At 47.4% G+C, this 19,426-nt stretch overlaps 1 protein-coding gene across 1 annotated transcript in view; it reads right to left on the reverse strand.

Moving 5' to 3' along the window:
- LOC119962093 (von Willebrand factor D and EGF domain-containing protein-like) overlaps positions 1 to 19,426 on the reverse strand; it is a 423,161-nt gene that overhangs the window by 193,133 nt on the left and 210,602 nt on the right. The window contains exons 11-12 of the mRNA XM_038789945.1: positions 5,950 to 6,164; positions 1,247 to 2,190 (exon numbers count right to left, since the gene is read on the reverse strand). Of these exons, the coding sequence (XP_038645873.1) occupies positions 1,247 to 2,190; positions 5,950 to 6,164 (1,159 nt within the window). The remainder of the gene's footprint in view (positions 1 to 1,246; positions 2,191 to 5,949; positions 6,165 to 19,426) is intronic.

The raw sequence follows: 19,426 nt of genomic DNA on the forward strand, positions 1-19,426 counted from the left end.
TGCCCAGGTATCAAATAATCTCAGGTAAAGCACACATATCTAAAAAGACAACATCTGTTCTATCCAACAGAGAGCAAAGGTTTTACTCGTGTGCAAGCAGAGCTCAGGTTTTCTAACAGTAGAGTCAGTCTACTCTTCTTTTATGTAAGAGATTATAACGTCAGCAAATATCAATGTGAAACTGAAATCATCTAAAGCCATGGCTAACACTATATTGGCAAAAGAAATATATAATGGATGACCAGATTTATTTTCAACACAAACTGAAGATGATACTAGAGTAACATGTTAAAGTTCAGAGAAGTGCTACCAAACATCCTTCGTACGAGATTATACAATAATATCCATTACAATTTGTTGAATATTTAAAATTCTAACTTGCTTGACAGGATGTAATGTGTCATATGTAAAATTCATTCTTTCTTTGATTAAGACTCTGTGAAGTGCTAAGGCATCACACCCCACCCTCGCCTTGATCCTTCCCTGTTTTGAGACCGCTTGTCCGATATCCGGACGTTGATGAGACGCAATTTCCTCCAGTTAAACGCTGAGGTGACAGAAGAGTTTCATTCAGCTTTGATGCAATTTGGTTGGTTGAGTGCCAATATTTAATCCAAACATTGGATATTTTTAATCAATTAACTTTTTTCTTTACAACCAAAGCTCAGGTCATTCTGGAAATACGATGTTTATATTTGACCATCCAAACGACATATTAATCCAAATGATGAATCATGAGATGTGAGAGATAGAAGGTCAACTATTATTCCACATTGATCATGCTGAAAACAAATCTGCACATCACATGTAATAGAAGGAAGTGAGGCGAAGATAAAATCTGAGCCAGAATTCTAGCCTGACCTGAACTTGTGACATGGAACTAGAATTATGAAATAAGCTAATCTTGGTATTTATTCAAATAGAAAAATATATAATTAATGCAAACCACAGATGACACCTGTGATTTTCAGCAGCCTAGATTTGGCTCTGATACACTTACAGTCCTGGCAGACTTGTTTATGAGTCGGATCTACTTGAACATTTGTCTACTGCAGCATGATCTGCAAAGCATTATCGTCGACAATTGATCCAGTAAAACAAGCAATTGGAAGAGCCAGCATGTTTAAAGAGGAGTTTCGTTTTGTGAAACTTTAATGAACCTTTAACAGTTGGCACATGAAGTTGTTCCTTGAAGGTCATTGATCTGTCCAAAAAGTTACATCAATTGAAATATTTTCATGCTTACCATTAGAAATGCTGCAGTCATAGGAGCTGTAGTCATCAAAGCACTGGCAGCCCCACGCTGTACACTGACCATTTCCACTGCATAGATTAGGACATCGGAGAGCTGTAACAATCTCATCAACATGTGGACCAGCTGTTCCATGGGCCCATTTAACCCTATTTTCCAAAAGTTTTCTTTCACATTCATTATTAAGAAATGCCAGCATCCCTTCCTCCCAAGCAAGATCATCTTTAAGTTGCAAGTCTGAAATGCACAGATCCACAGCCTCAATGAGCCTTCTTCCAAGAAGGCCTTGACACACCACACCTATTGTAGAGTTTCTTATGGCTTGTTGGCAAACCTCAAGGGCCTTGGCCGACGTCAATCCACTTGGAGTTGGCCAAGTTGGTTGCACATCAGGCCTGTTCCCTGATAAGTGGTCTTCTGGGAAAAAGTAGGTAAAGCTTTCCAGATCAGTTTGACTTAGGCTCTGGAATGTGAATATTGGTAGGTATTCATAGTAGCCTTGCCTTTTTAACCTGCGCAATGTAACCTTTGGTTCAACATAATCAACTATGTCTGGCCATCTGGAATATCCCACTGACTGGCGAGTAGGAGTAAATAGTTGGCCGTCAGGGCCTTGTGTTTGAACATATTTTAGCCAGTGTGCCTGTCCCTCTGCGTTTTGGGAAGGCTGGGTTACATCATGCCTTTTGAACACTGACAGTTCGGGATTGCTTATGTATTCCGCAGTAATGTCCAAAAAAGGAATCAATGAAGTAAAATCCACATTGTCATAGGCCTGGCAACGAGAGGATTGATGAGAATGGCCATATCCAGTGGCCAACTTGTTAAACGAATGGAGAGACATTGTATATTCCTTCTGACAATTGCAATAATTTCTTCTCTTCTCTCTCACAGAGGGTGGTGGAGTCTTGTCAAACAAACTTTCCCCTGGATGTATTCTAAAACAAGCACACCAAGTAAGTTAGATAATAAACATTCTTTTCAAACCACCATTTTGGTCCACATATAAACATTTACTTTGAGAATATATATTCTGTTATTGTGATGACTTTAGATTATTATTTTAGATTAAACTCTAAATGACTGGTAGAAGGCTACTAAAAACATTCTACATCTGGTTGGAATGCCATCAGGAAGTGTGTATTAGCGCAGTAAGTTCTCACCATCAACAAATGTACATTCGGTGACTGATATTTGCATTACGATAAAGTCACATGAAAGGATACTGCATGTACTAAAACCAACTCAGCATTTCATGCCGCACCACAGGATGTGAAGCAAAAGCACTAACATTGTTAAGCAACTCCAACCAGCACAACAGGCTCTTTAGTCTTCATAAATAAACCTAAATAGCTGATGTGTGTGCAGCACCATTATTCACTAACAGCTTACACTGCTGGACCAATCTGAAATTAACTCAGTGAGTCTGAGTTGTGCAACTATCTGAACTGTAAATTCAATGCACTTAAATGATTGGGTAAACAAGCGTTTACTTCACTGTTAGTATTTGTACATGTGAATGGTGAACATTAATCCTGAAATAAGGAGCAGCATTCATCAATATTTCATTGACCAATGGTTTTATGGTGACTGACTTATATTGGCCATGTTTTAAATAATTTACATTTTGTGAAATGTCATGCACATATAAAAAGCTGGAGCTCAAAACATCTTTCATTCGTTACAAATCAATTTCTTAGATTTAGTTTCCTGTCAATTTCAAGTTGATTTGATAGTTTGTGGCTGCAGAGTAAGGTCTCTCAGAGGTAGCACGTCATGCAAAATGGTCCCATGTTTGGTCAAAATCTAAGAAAAAGGTGAGAGACTGGAGATATTGGTGTTCAGAGGGGCCTGGGTGTCACCATACATGCTCACAGGAAGTTAACATGACGGTACAACAAGCAATTAGTGAAGTAAATGATATGTCAGTCTTTGTTACAACGGGAGAAAGGAAAGAATGACAGAAGTTTAACTGCAAATGTATCATGCCTTGGTACACCTCGGGCACACGATAATGTTTGGTCACTTATGAATACGTTGGTTCTGTCTTTACAAATGAGGACACAAATCATATCCCAGAAATGTTGGAGAATGAAAGGTTTAGTGAGAGGGAAAAAATGTGGGAGATCAACATTAATAGAGAAATAGTTCTGGGAAAACTGATGGGATTGAAGGCCGATAAATCCCCAGGGCCTGAGAATCTGCATCCCAGAGTGCTTAAGGAGGTGGCTCTGGAAATAGTAGATGCATTGGTGGTCATCTTCCAGGATTCTATGGACTCTGGAACTGTCCCTGCAGATTGGAGGGTAACTCACGTCACTCCGATATTCAAAAAGGGAGGTAGAGAGAAAGCCGGGAATTATAGACCAGTAAGCCTAACATCGGTAGTGGGGAAAATGCTTGAATCCATTGTCAAGGACTTCATAGCGGAATATTTAGAAAGCAGTGGCAGGATCAGTTAGAGTCAGCATGAATTTATGAAAGGAAAATCATGCTTTACAAATCTGTTGGAATTCTTTGAAGAGGTAACCAGTCCAGTCGACAAGGGGGGCGGGGGGAGGCAGATGATGTGGTATATTTGGACTTTCAGAAGGCGTTTGACAAAGTCCTGCATAAGCGATTATTGTGCAAAATTAAAGCGCATGGGATTGGGGGAAATGTGTTGAGGTGGATAGAAAGCTGGTTGGCAGAGATGAAACAAAGAGTAGGGATTAATGGGTCCTTTTCAAATTGGCAGGCAGTAACCAGTGGGGTACCACAGGGATCGGTGCTGGGACCCCAGCTATTCACAATATATATTAATGATTTGCATGAGGGAACAAAATGTAACATCTCAAAGTTTGCAGATGATACCAAATTAGGTGGGAGGGTGAATTGTGATCAGGATACAGGGATCCTACAGCAAGATCTGGACAGGTTGGGCGAGTGGGCAAACCGATGGCAGATGCAGTATTTGGATAAGTGTGAGGTTATTCATTTTGGAAGCAAAAACAGGAAGGAAGATTACTACCTGAATGGTTGTAAATTGGGAGAGGGGAGTGTGCAATGGGACCTGGGTGTCCTTGTGCACCATTGGCTGAAGGTAAGCATGCAGGTGCAGCAGGTGGTAAAGTAGGCTAATGGTATGTTGGCCTTCATTGCAAGAGGTTTTGAGTATAGCAGGGATGTGTTGCTGCAATTGTACAGGATGGAATACAATGTTGACAAATGTGAGGTTATCCATTTTGGTAGGAGTAACAGCAAAAGGGATTATTATTTAAATGATGAAATAGTAAAACATGCTGCTGTGCCTAGAGACCTGGGTGTGCTGTGCATGAGTCACGAAAAATTGGTTTACAGGTGCAACAGGTGATTAAGAAGGCAAATGGAATTTTGCCCTTCATTGCTAGAGGGATGGAGTTTAAGACTAGGGAGGTTATGCTGCAATTGTATAAGGGGAAGTAGATTTAGAAATTAGCTTAGGAGGAACTTCTTCACCCAAAGCGTTGTGAAGCAGTTGAGGCTCCTTCATTAAAATTTTTTAAGATAAAGATAGATAGTTTTTTGAAGAATAAAGGGATTAAGGGTTATGGTGTTTGACCGGAAAGTGGAGCTGAGTCCACAAAAGATCAGCCATGATCTCATTGAATGGCGCAGCAGGCTCGAGGGGCCAGATGGCCTACTCCTGCTCCTAGTTCTTATGTTCATATGTGCCATGATTATACTATAAAGCAGAGCAGGTTTGTAGGGTGAATGGCTTACTCCTGCTCTTGTTTCTAAGCTATTAAGTTCTTAATAGAAAAAAGAGTAAAACTATTAAATAAGGACAGTAAGAAGTCTTACAACACCAGGTTAAAGTCCAACAGGTTTGTTTCAAACACGAGCTTTCGGAGCGCAGCTCCTTCTTCAGCTGCGCTCCGAAAGCTCGTGTTTGAAACAAACCTGTTGGACTTTAACCTGGTGTTGTAAGACTTCTTACTGTGCTCACCCCAGTCCAACGCCGGCATCTCCACGTCATTATTAAATAAGGGTTAGTGTGTCAGTAAAAAGTTCCAAAATGAAAAAGCATGTCTAGAACAAGTGCCACGTAAACCTCGACGACTTTTTTTTCCCCTAAAAAGTTAGAGTACCCAACTCATTTCTTTTTCCAAGTCAGGAGAAATTTAGCGTGGCCAATCCACCTAACCTGAATATCTTTGGGTTGTGGGGGCGAAACCCATGCAAACATGGGGAAGATGTGCAAACTCCACACGGACAGTGAGCCAGAGCCGGGATCGAACCTGGGACCTCGGCGCCGTGAGGCAGCAGGGCTAACCAACTGCGCCACCATGCTGCCCATTTCTTCTAAAATAAATTTAGAGTTAATTTCCAATTAAGGAGCAATTTAGCGTGGCCAATTCATCTACCTGGCACATCTTTGGGTTGTGGGGGTGAAACCCACGCAGACATGAGGTGAATGTGCAAACTACACACGGGCAGTGACCCAGGGCTGGGATTCGAACCCAGGTCCTCAGCAGCGTAGGCTGCACTGCTAACCACTGTGCCACTTGCCGCCCTGACGATTTGAGGTAAAGTATTTCCAGCAGTGATTAGGTGAAGCCGGTCAATCTATCACACAAGTTGTGCCATCCAGACCTAATGTTGTGTAAAGCTTCATTTTCATTGGCATTGTGTCATTTTTGTTGAATCAAAAAATTTTGTTTTGGTCCAGTGCATACCTCCATTCCTCGATGAAATCGTTCGGATCGCTATTCCACCGCGCCATTGCTATTGGATTTCCATTGGTATCGTGGAAGTCATTATTACTCCTGCGGTCAAAGATTCCACAAAGACCTCTCGTGTTGTTGAAATCAATGCTGGGGGCCCGTACTGTTATACTCATTCCCCAGTCACTTACATCTGCACGGACAAATGCCCCTGAAGGGAACATGACCTATGGAAGAAGATACCAGAAATGCCAAAAGTTGTAACAAAATGTGATCCACCACTTTAAGTACGTTGGGTAACTAATTTTAAGTTTACTGTTCAAAAAAATCAAAGTGAAATTGGAAAATGGAATATGTTGCAGTATCTAGTTTAATTATAAGAAATAATCAAACTGGAAACATGTTTGCTGAGATCACTTTTTTTGTCAAAGACAATTGTAGAACAAAGAACCAAGAACAATACAGCACAGGAACAGGCCCTTCGGCCCTCCAAACCTGTGCCGGTCATGACACCAACCTTGGCCAAAACCCTCAGCGCTTCCTTGTGCCGTATCCCTTATACCCATCCCAAGCACGTATTTGTCAAGATACCTTTTGAATGCCGTTAATGTATCTGTTTCCGCAACATCCCTGGCAATGCGTTCCAGGCACTCACCACCTTCTGCATAAAAAACCTGCCTCGCACATCTCCTCGAAACATTGCCCCACAGACCTTAAACCTATACCCCCTGGTGACTGACCCTCCTCCACCCTGGGAAAGAGTGCCTGCCCATCCACTCTATCCATGCCCCTTATAATCCTGAAGACCTCTATCAGGTCACCCCTCAGCCTCCATGTTTCTAATGAAAACAGTTCGAGTCTATTCAGCCTCTCCACATAGCTAACACCCTCCAGAACAGGCAACATCCTGGTAAATCTCCTCTGCACCCTCTCCAAAGCCTCCACATCTTTCTGGTAGTGTGGCAACCAGAATTGTGTGCAATACTCCAAGTGTGGCCTTACCAAGGTTCTATATAACTGTAGCATGACTTGACAGTTTTTACACTCGAAGTTTCCGATAGGACTTCCGGCGGGGTAGGAGAGCGGTCGCAGGCAATGGAGCTCCGACAGTCGTGTCCCGTTCCCGGGGGACAGGCAAAAAAAACAAAACGCGCAAACCGGCCGGATTGCCCCCACCCCCGCACACGGCAGGAGAGAACGCGGGGACCGAGCGAGGACTGAGCCAGCGACGAGGATCGAGCCAGCGGCAGGGATTACCTCCCCCCCCACCAAACACGACAGGAGAGACAGGAGAACGCGGGGACCAACGACGACCGAGCCAGCGGCGGGGCCAAGCCAGCGGCAGGGACCGACCCCCCCCCCCCCCCCCGCCCCCCCTCACAGCAGGAGAGGCAGGAGAACACGGGGACCGAGTGAGGATCGAGCCAGCAGTGGGGACCAAGCCAGCGGCAGGGACTGACACCTCCCCCCGCCTCCCCTCACAGCAGGAGAGGCAGGTGAATGCGGGGACCGAGCGAGGACCGAGCCAGCAATGGTGACCCCCCCTCCCCTGCGGCGGCCACGATGCAGTTGCCGGATCAAAGGAGGACACCCGGTCCAGCCAGAAGCCTCTCTCTCTCTCGACTCTCCTGACCTGGCGTGTGGGTGAGTGAGAGGAAAGAAAGAGAACTTCCCTGGAAACTTTTTGAAGAAGAAACTCGTAAAGAGAAAGAAAAAAAATTTCTTTCCCCTTAAAAAAAATAATAAAAAAAAAACATTTTTGAAAAAGGGGTTGAAGAGGGGGAGAAAAATAGTGTTAGGGAGAGAAGGGAAGGGGGAAAAAAAGCGGGAGAAAAGAAAAGGGGGAGGTGGGTGAAAAAAACGGGTTAAAAAAATTCCAGAAGGTAGCCAAAGCAGAGGGAGAAAGTGCATCAGAAGGGGCCATTGGCAAGCCTGTCCAGACGAGCTAACTGGCACATGAAGTGGCGGAACGGAAGGCCCGTCGCAACAAAAAGAACTGGACTGACAGGAGCATTTTCCCCTTGGGCCAGGGGCAACTGGAACTGGAAGGCAGCCTTTGCTGAGGCGCTGAGAGAACATCAGCAGGAAAGCAAGGCAGAGGCTGGGGCAGACATGGATGCCGCGGTGCAGGCAGCAATGGCCAAGGCCCTGGCGGAGGTGCAGCTCACCCTGGGCAGAGCAGAGGAGAGACTGGAAGCCCAAGAGGAGAAACTGGAAGCCCAAGAGGCGACCATGAAGGAGCTGGAAAAAGCCACAATTGGCAACAGTGACCGGATCACGGCCCTGGAGAAGGAGGTGGCGAGACTTGGCACAATGCAGGGGAGCTTGAAGGGCAGAGTGGACGATCAGGAAAACCGCTCGAGAAGGCAAAATGTAAGGATAGTGGGCCTTCCAGAGGGGATCGAGGGTACAAACCCCACGGCATACGTGGCTGAGATGCTGGGCAACTTAGTGGGGAGGAAGACTTTCCCCAACCCACCAGAAATGGACAGAACACACTGGTCGCTGCGCCCGAAGCCCAAGGCAGGGGATCATCCGAGGGCAGTTATAGCTAAACTGCACCGGTACCAAGATAGGGAAACAATCCTGCGCTGGGCCAGGCAAAACAGAACCTGTAAATGGGAACGACACTTCATTAGACTCTATGCGGAAATTGGGGCAGACCTAGCCAGGAGACAGGCCGAATTCAATAGAGTGAAAGCAGCTCTTCACAAGAACGACGTACGTTTTGGTATGCTGTACGCAGTAAATCTCTGGATCACATAGAAAGAGAGTACTTCTTCACAGCCCCCACCGAAGCAAACAAGTTTGTCGAGGAACACGGGCTGGAAAGCCGACAGCAAGTGTAGAAATAATGGGCCCCTGGCAAGGGGCAACAGCACGGCAATGGGGGAGGGTGAGGCAACGCCAGCCCATCCCCGCCCCCGACCCCGCCAAACGCACCCTGGACAAAAAGCAAACCGCTACCTGAGGAACCGCTGCAGGTGGGAGACCAGGCCCCAGAACGAGGGAACAAGAGTCGCGGAGAAGGGAGAGCAAGTGAGAGGAGTGCAGGGTAGGACGGAGGAAGAGCAGACAGAAAACCATAGAGGTCGGGCGAGGGAGAAGCGAGACAGTAACCCCCGAGAGGTGGGCCACCGCAGTAGCAGGAAAGCTGGCACCAGAAGCATGCAACAATGCAAGGTGCAGCACGCCACCAACAGGGGAGACGGCGCCAGGCAGGGGGGGGGACAGGGACCACTCAACAGAGACGGGAGTGCAAATGGTGATAGGAGCAGGGGAAAGAGGGACAAAAGAGAGGTATACGGGAGAGGGGAGACACAGGGAAAGAGGGACAAACAAGGTTAGAAAGAGAATAACAATAGAGCTACAAAGTGCCACAAACAAAGACTTGGAACAAGCAATCGCTGCAAGCATCCACACGGAGACAAAGCCAGTCTCTGGGCGAAGGAAGACTCCAGAGTGCAGGGGACTACCCACATGGCGGACGCACAGTGGGCGGTCATGTCAGGTGGCCCCTGGACAAAGGGAAACCCCAGAGCGCAGGGACCCGACTGCATGGAGAGAGCAGTGACAGCGGCCATCCTGGACGGCCCCCTAACAAAGGGAAACCCCGGAGCGCAGGGACCCGACTGCATGGAGAGAGCAGTGAAGCGCCCATCCTGGACGGCCCCCTAACAAAGGGAAACCCCGGAGCGCAGGGACCCGACTGCATGGAGAGAGCAGTGACAGCGGCCATCCTGGGCGGCCCCCTAACAAAGGAAAACCCCGGAGGGCAAGGACGCGTCCACCAGGTAAATATGGTTAATCCCACAGGAGTGGGGGGACAGAAGCCCCCCACATGGATAGTCACCTGGAATGCAAGGGGACTCAACGGCCCAGTGAAAAGATCCCGAGTCCTCACCCACCAAAGAAATATGAAAGCCGACATAGTCTTCCTCCAAGAGTCACACCTGAGAGAGCAGGACCGACTGCGGGTAAGAAAGGTCTGGGTGGGGCAGACCTACCATTCCTGCTATGGAACGAGGGCCAGGGGGGTGGCAATACTGATCAGCAAGAAGACGATGTTTAGGGCGACGAAGACGGTTATGGACCCGGGGGGACGGTACGTCATGGTCAGCGGGGCCCTGGATGGGGCACCGGTAGTACTAGTTAACGTGTACGCGCCCAACTGGGACGGCACGAGCTTCATCAAAAAGACCATGGCAGAAAACCTCAACATAGTGACACACCGACTAATCATGGGCGGGGGGGGACTTCAACTATGTACAGGACCCAACGACTGACAGATCAAGCTCCAAAATGGGGAAACCTTCAAGCATGGCAAGAGAACTTTGTCACTTTATGGAACAGATGGGAGCGGTGGACCCCTGGAGGTTCACCCACCCAGGGGAAAAGGAGTTCTCCTTCTTCTCCCCAGTGCACAATGTATACACCAGAATTGACTTCTTTGTGGTGGGGAAAACGGTGCTTCCAGGGATGGACAAAGTGGAATACTCCGCAATTGTGATATCCGACCACACTCCACACTACATGGACATGAGGCTGGAGACAGGCAGGGCCCAACATGGTGGTTGGCCATTGCGCAACCAGCAGAAAAGGTCTTCAGCGAAAAGATATCACAGGCCATAGCAGAGTATGCAGAGAATAACCAGAACGGGAGGTCTCACCCTTCACATTCTGGGAAGCCATACTAAGAGGGGAAATTATTGCTTTCAAAGCTTGAAGAAATAGGGAGGAAAGGGCGGCTAGGCAACTCCATATTGGAAGTAGACCGTAAACACTCCGAGGCCCCAACCATAGAGCTCCTGGCAGAGAGGAAAGAGCTACAAAGGAACTTTGACCTGCTCTCCACCAGGAAAGCAGTGCACCAACTCCACCAGGCACGTGGGACTTTATACAAACACGGAGACAAAGCCAGCCGCCTGTTGGCACACCAGCTGAGAAAGCAGGCAGCCACCAGAGAAATTGCACAAATCAGTGATACCAGAGGCACATTAGAAACAGAACCAGAAAAGATTAACAAAAGCTTCAAGCCCTTCTACCAAGAGCTGTACACCTCAGAGCCCCCAATGGGGGAGTCTGGGCCTGGAAGCATCACTAGCACTGGGAGAGATCATGGACAGCATTAGCTCCATGCAGGTGGGGAAGACGCCGGGACCAGATGGTTCCCGGTGGATTTCTACAAACCATTTGCGACAGCGCTGGCCCCGCACATGCAGGAGATGTTCACAGACTCGCTAGCGAGGGGCACACTGCCACCTACACTAACACAGGCCTCAATCTCGCTGATACCTAAGAAAGACAAAGACCCAACGGAATGTGGGTCATACAGACCCATCTCACTGCTGAACGCAGATGCAACAAAATCGCTGATACCTAAGAAAGACAAAGACCCAACGGAATGTGGGTCATACAGACCCATCTCACTGCTGAACGCAGATGCAACAATACTGGCCAAAATCATAGCCAAAAGGCTAGATGACTGCGTACCAGAAGTGGTCGCAGAGGACCAGATGGGTTTTGTCAACGGTAGGCAGCTAACCTCGAACATCAGGCGCCTGCTAAACATGATAATGACCCCATTCGGGGAGAGAACACCAGAGGTGATCGTCTCCCTAGACGCAGAAAAGGCCTTCGACAGAGTCGAATGGAAATATCTCATAGAGGTACTGGACAACACCAACTTCCGATACTTCCAGCTGCACAGGGGCACCAGACAAGGATGCCCACTGTCCCCGCTCTGTTACTCCAGCGATCGAACCATCAGCAATTGCTCTCAGAGCAAAAGCTACATTTCGGACCCACAAAGCAGCATGGACGGAATCATCGCGCTCCTGAAAGAGTTTGGTGCCTTCTCGGGCTACAAACTCAACATGAGCAAAAGCGAGATCTTCCCGGTACATCCACAAGGAAGGAGGGCAGCACTAAAGGGGCTGCTGTTTAAACAAGCCCAACACAAATTCCGCTACATGGGGATCCAAATAGCCCATGACTGGAAAGGGATCCACCAATGGAACCTCACCAGTCTGACAGAGGAACTAAGAAAGGGCCTGCAAAGATGGAACAGACTCCCTCGCGGGGAGAGTCCAGACGATTAAAATGAACGTGCTGCCCAGGTATCTCTTCCTACTTAGATTCATCGCGATCTACATCCCCAAGGCCTTTTTCAAAGCACTAGACAAACTAATCATGGCGTTCGTATGGTGTGGGGGGGGGGGGGGGGGGGGGGGGGGGGGGAAGAATGCTAGGAGCCCAAAGAAGGTCCAACAAAAATCAAAATCCGGGGGGAAGGCTAGCCCTCTCAAACCTACAATTCTACCACTGGGTGGCGATGGCCGAGCGAGTCAGGGGAGGATCAAGGAGCTAGAAGCCGAGAGGGTGCGAGCAGGGGAGGCCTCCTGCATGGAGACCTCCCTCTGGGCCCTTGCCACGGCGGCACTCCCATCCCCACCCAAAAAACATTCCAGCAGCCCGATGGTGATAGCCATCCTCCAGTGCTGGAACCAACTACGGCAGCAATTTGGCACGACCCATCTGCAACAACCAAAGGTTCACACCAGTACTGACTGACGTCACCTTTAAAAAGTGGGGACAAGACGGAGGGACACTGACAGTCAGGGACCTATACACGGACGGCAGGGTTGCAACAATGGATGAACTGAGAGAACATCCAGCTAGCCAGGGGGAACGAGCTAAGGTACCTGCAACTCAAAAACTTCCTATGAAAGGAGACAAGGACGTATCCACAACCGCCACGACAGACATTACTGGAAGAGTTACTGGATGCAAGCATCCTAGATAAAGGGAATTGTAGCGCCATGTATTACCGACTGGTAGAAAGGGCCAACACCGTTCTGAATACAACAAGAAAGAAATGGGAGGAAGACCTGGGGATTGAGATAGGGTGGGGACTCTGGAGCAAAGCACTACATAGGGTCAACTCCACCTCCATGTGTGCAAGGCTCAGCCTGACACAACTAAAAGTGGTACATAGAGCCCACTTAACAAGACCTTGTTTAAGTAGGTTCTTCCCAGTGGTTGAGGATAGATGTGAACAGTGCCAAGGGGACCTGGCCAACCACGCCCACATGTTCTGGTCTTGTCTCAGACTTGTGGAGTACTGGACAGCCTTCTTCGAGGCAATGTCCAAAGTGGTGGGGGTGAGGGTGGAGCCATGACAGATAGTGGCGGCCTTCGGGGTATCAGACTCGGCAGATCTATTCCTGGGGAGGAGGGCGGACGCCTTTGCCTTTGCCTCCCTGATCACCCGCCGTAGAATCCTGTTCAGCTGGCGGTCAGCAACACCATCCAAAGCTGCAGACTGGCTGTCCGACCTCTCAGAACCTCTCCAAATGGAGAAAATCAAATTTGTCACCCAAGGGTCAGACGACGGCTTCCACAAAACGTGGAATAGTCAGGTAGAATCAGGGGGAAAGCAGCCGGGGTGGGGCACAAAGGGATAGCCCGGGGTGGGGGGGGGGGGGATGGGGGATAGCAACTAAACCTAAGAGAAAAGGCGAATCACAGGAGACGGGGAGGGGAGAGGGAAGGCAGCAGGACGAACGGCTGGAGTGGAGGTGATCGCGAGACGGCAACGACAGCGAAAACCATCCGGGAGAAGCAAGTGGCAACACCAACACCCGATCCATTACGTATTGCCCTCTTTAATTGTTTCTCCGGCACCCGAATGCATATGTACCCCCCCCCCCCCCCGCCCCAGTTCCCCCCCCCCCCCCCACACACAAACAGATACCTACTTATGTGCTGAAAACAATATTGGCAATTGTAACAAGCTGCTGTTGTTGAGCTAGCACATAATACCCTACCAGTTATTTTATTCTAACTTTTTTGTTATTTTTTTTGTTTTTTGTACATGTTCCCTTCTCTTACTATGTATATATGTATTCTATTTTGTGTACCTAACGGTAAATATATTTTTCAAAAACCCAATAAAAAACATTTATATAAAAAAAATACACAATTTCCTTAATTTTGCATATGCCAATAAAAGGACTACTTTCTTCCTCCATTACCTTTCATCAGTCTAATCCTGTTTAGAGCAGTTGTTTCTTCTAATGTGTGTATTGTGGACAGTTAGACCAGTTAATACATGACTGTCAGTAAACTATCAACCAACCTGAAAAATACACAAGAGTAGCTAATAGATCTATATATCTGCCTTAAATATTTGTTGACGTAGTCTCACTGTGAATGATTTAGCATATAAAAACGCTGTCTTACTTCAATAAACTAATATTCCTCAATTCACCTAACACCAGAAAATGCTATGCTAAACTTTAGAAAATGTAAGAAAGATTTTGCCAATTTTAAATTTCTATTGGATATTTGAAACTTTATTTGATCGCCACATGGCTCCTGATGTCTGCCCATGGTAAATACTGGATGAGTTGGCATGGTGCATATATGGGCAAAGGGTGATGGGTGGGAGGCCTGGGTTGATATGAGTTGGCACTAATTTTGCACAGGGGCTATAAGGGGCCATGGGGATTAGTGGGGGATCATGAGCTGTTTTAAAGGTTCATTGTACGAGTTCTGATATAGCACGATTCTTGGTATAGCAGACAGGTTTTACAGCTCCACACCTGAGAGATATTGCAACACTATTATAGTTTCCAACAATTACCTGAATATGATTTGCCACAGTTACATCTTCTTGATAGCAAACATCCCACAAAATTTCACCAGCAACAATTTGGTTGTGCCAATGCAATGGCTTTGTACCAACATGGAGTTACGGAGTAAACGCAGCCTGAATGTAGAGTTACCAGCTGGGATGTTTGCAGAGCCATGGAGACTCCAGAGACCCTAAAACATTGGCGGACAGAACAACAATCCGGAAGTCCTGCTGATTTTCCAGATTATACCATTTTTGATAGTAGGGAAGGGATGTGGACATGAAATAAATAGACACAAATTGTGTTTTCCATAACTTTATGACAGAAATGCAACAAGAACTGTAATGGAATATGTAGCAAATACAATTGGTTAACTATTATCTAATTCCTAATTTGCTGTTTTAACTTCCCTTCCCCCCTACACACACACACACACACACTAGACAGACATAGAGGAGAATAAATAGGTTAAAAAAAATCATAAACAAAAGGGAAAATAAGTCTTTGTTTCAGATAGTTGTTTCCAGTATCTTTCTCCTCTTCAAACACTACTTTCAATCTGAGACATACTGTAGATTTACTCAGGCCTCCAGTTGAGAACAAGAGGGGGAGAGAGAGAGAAAGAGAGAGAGAGAGAGGGAGAGACGGAGAGAGGAAGGGAGAGAGAGAGAGAGAGTAAGTCCTTGTCCCTGTACTTCCAGGAGGCAAACTGAGCTCTTTGGGACTCTGGGAAAGGATCCAATCTCCACCTGTTACCGAGCAGTGTAAGGCCTTTTGGCCAACTCACTGGCCACCAGCCAACCAATCAAACCGAGTCCCACCCCATCTCTCTCTCTGGTGCAGAAATGTCTGAAGCCCCTGTTCAAACTAGGAAAGGCTGGCAGAGTTCTCTCCTGTAACTTCTGAATTTCTCACTTCCCTTTGCTGCTTGACTTAAAGACACATGTCTATTAATCATCTATGGTTCAAAAGTGCTAACAGCAAAATAAAAGAAAGGGGAAATAATGGAATAAACAGGAAGGACCCTGACAGGTGCCTCGGCCAATGCCCGGTGTTACTTCTGGTTTAATTCCTTACTGTCTTTCTAGAAGTTTGATACAGCATAGTGGCTTGCGAGGTCATTTTACAGGGCCTTTTAGAGTCAATTGCATTGCTGGGTGGGTATCTGCAGTCACCTTCAGGCAGACCAGGGAGTGACAGCCATCCCAAAAGGTCACTAATGGACCAAATATGTTTTTATGACAATCGGCAATGGCTTCACAGTCATCATTAGACTTTTAATTGAAAACTTTTATTGATTGAATTTAATTCATGAGTTGACACTAATTTTCATTGGGTTACAAAGAGCCATCATGATGGATGGTAGGAATGGGTTATCATGAGTTGTCTCTAAGTTAGCATAGAGGCTATAAGGGACCATGGGGATGAATGAGGCTGGCTATGTACTGTCAAGAGTTTGCGCAAGGCCTACAATAATCCTTTATTATTGTCACAAGTATGCTTACATTACTGCAATTAAGTTACTGTGAAAATCCCCTAGTCGCCACATTAAGGCGCCTGTTCGGGTACACTGAGGGAGAATTCAGAATGTCGAAATGACCTAACAGCACATCTTTTGGGACTTCTGAGAGGAAACCGTGGGGGGTAAGATATACTATTGAGGGAGGGTGGGGGACATAGGCTGACATGGAAGGTACATGGAGCCACTGGGGGTGTGGGTGGATGGTGTAGCCATGCTGGCCACGCAAAATGGACACTGAGCCAAACTAAAATGGAAGGCAGCAGGGAAAGCCTGTTTAGTAAGAACAGACAGCCTGCTCTCAACTAATTAGCATTTTGCAAACAGCAAACCAGTTTCTGGCCAGGTGCAGATCTCCAGCCAAAGGTGTTAATGGCAAAGCGCTTAACATCCTGATGAGGCAGCCCAGATCCAGACACAAACAATGGCAACATTTCCATCTCAATGTAGCAGTTAATTGGTGGAGTAGACAGAATGGCACCAGAGTAACAAATATCGAAACCACCCCCCCAACATCGAGGAAAGCCCCGCATTGGAGGATTTCGAAGGTAGCCGTTTGGAAACGTTCCAATCGGTACCGAAAGGTAGAGCCCGCCTAGAAGGGGGCAAGGACTTTAGAGAGGGGTATAAAAGCAAATCCCCCACAGAGCCCCGGTCTGTTAAACCCGTGCTCCGGCTCTGTTCTACATCTTGCATCCTGACTCCAGCCGTTGAGCACCAGCCGCCGAAACCGTAAGTTCAACGCTCGCTACGCGATCCAAGCCCACTAGACTCCCAAGTACCAGAACGCTTGCTGAAGGCTGCAGACAAAACCAGGACGAAGGCCTCGTTCTCTGACCTTGCCTGTTCCTGTTAGATAAGTATTCTGTTCACTTAAGTTTAGTTATAGCTTAGTCTCTTAGTGTGTGCATGAGTATTTATTATAACTGTATAATAAATATTGATCGTTTGAACTTTACTAATCGGTGTATCGTCTTTATTACTTTGAACTTGACCTTGGAATACTTGTGACGTTGCCTATACGGCAACTGGCGACTCCAGAGCTAAATAATTACATAGAACAGAGCCTAGCAGTGTTAAGCACACGTCGAACTCGGAGGCGTGTTAATACACTCCAATAAACGCGTTTTACGCCCATAGTAAAACGTGCAACATTTAGTGGCGACATCCGCCGGGACCCTGTTGTAAGTGGAAACACCACAGCGTCCAGGACCCTGAAATTTGAATTAGAACTCCAAATTGCAGAGAAAGAAAGAGATCACAAGTATTCAAGGTGTTCAAAATAATAAGCGTAATTCGGAAATGTGTTTAGTGCATGCGTACTAACAGGGGCTGTAAGGTAAAACTGAAAGCTTTTTGTTGCGACAAACTTTCGGTAGTTTTGTGATCGGAAAATAGCGTAAGCCGTACCCTTTTTTCGAAACACCACCCCAGCAACCCCCTGTTCCAAATTATAAAAAGAGAGTCAGAGGAAATGGCCATGCAGGCAATGGAACGTCTGATGGATCCAGCAAAGTTTGTGGTCGCAGCGACCAGCAGCAGTAGCAGAGTAGGCCAGTGTCCCACGTGGGAGCTGGAACTCCGCAAATATCTGCAGGGAAAGGGATGGCCCCTTTGGAAAGAGTTTTGTGCAAATGAGGAGACAGGTCCCGGAAGTATAGGTCATACTTGGTGGGAGAACCTCTCTCAAATACACAAAAAGAGTTTAGGTAAAGCACGCAAGCCGATGGCGATTGTGTCCTGTTGGCACAGTTGCGAGGCGCAGAGGAGGTCATCAGGACGCTCCGGGCAGACTTAGAGGAAAGGAACCGAATGAGTAAGGTCGATGTCAGGGACATCGAGAAAGAAAACCTGGAATTAAAGGGAAGTTGGCAGAGAAGGATAGAGAGGTGGATGATGCCAAGAGGGCTCACCAGTCTTGTCTAGCTCATCTGAGCAGTTCACCAGACCCAGTATGAGAAAGCCTATCAGGACGTGCAACGTGCCGTTCTGATAAGACAGGAATCGGAAAAGCAGGTGGAGGCATTGCAGAGGCAATGTTCCGATCTCAAAGCAGCTTTGAGAGCACTCCACGCTGCAACGACCGAACAAAGACAAAGCACAGTTGACCACGCGAAATGCAGGAAACAGATTGCGGAACTGCAATCTCTGCTTTCGGTGCAGAATGGCTTCCAAAGCACCTTTGGAGCTCAGTTAGATGGGGAAAACGCCCCAGATTGGCAGGAATTAAGCGAGACAGCGCAGCGTTATGTTCAGGGAACATGTGCGCCAGCAGCTCAGCAGAAACGACAGGCACCCCAACCCCCCACAGCTCAGATCATAACCGCACCCATGAATCCCGTAACCACACAGAGGAAAGCCGAATCAGAAGGCGCCCCAGACATAACTTACACCACCCCTTTAACAGTAACCCAGCTAAGGGACGCTTGTGAAAAGATCACTCCGTTCCTCCCCACCGCAGACCCCCACCAGTTTTTCGCTAAAGTAAAGCAGCAGGCTACCATGTACGGCCTGGATGAGAGAGAGCAGGTTAAGCTCACCGTGCTGAGCTTAGACCAGAGCGTAGTAGCAGCCCTCCCCGACCCACAAAACGTGGCAGGAGGCAGCCTAGAGGAGATGCACACTGCCATTTTAGATGCCATCGGGTACAATAGAGGTGACCCCGTAGAAGGATTGAATAAGTGCAGGCAGAAGAGATCCGAACACCCCACAGCATTCGCAGGAAGGCTGTGGATTCATTTCAGCGCAGTTTTCGGACAGCTAGATAGAGCGCATTTAACCCGCGAAAACATGGTTAAGTGGACGCGCACAATTATCTCACACGCAACAGAAGCAGGACAGAGCGCTTGCAATAGTTACGACCCCTCAGAAGAAGCCCATAACGAAAAATGGGTCCTGAAAAGATTGTCCCGCGCTTGGGAGCAATCGCTTCAGGCAAAAGGAAAAGTTAGATCCCCAGAAGAGGCTCAGGCTGCTGCAGATATCCAAGCAGTCAGAGAGCACCAGAAGCCCGCATGGGTAAATGAAGGCAAGAGCAGCCCTCAACAGAAAGGTCAGGAATGCTATAACTGCGGACAGTTAGGGCATTGGGCAAAAGAGTGTAATGCACCCCAGCGATCTCAGAGAGGCCAGCAGACAGGCACTCTGAACCGCAACAAGGCAAAACCCATCCACAATGTAACAGTACAGTCAGGACCCCACCAATGTGGACGAGACGAACTGACGGTGTTCGGGCTCCCCCACTTGGGTCTGTGACACACTATGGGACTCATCAGGGAGGCCCGTAGTCACAGCGAAAGTCAAAGGGAAGCCCATAGAGTTACTGTGGGAC

Source organism: Scyliorhinus canicula, chromosome 2, assembly GCF_902713615.1.
Source record: "Scyliorhinus canicula chromosome 2, sScyCan1.1, whole genome shotgun sequence".
Taxonomy (NCBI): Eukaryota; Metazoa; Chordata; class Chondrichthyes; order Carcharhiniformes; family Scyliorhinidae; genus Scyliorhinus; species Scyliorhinus canicula.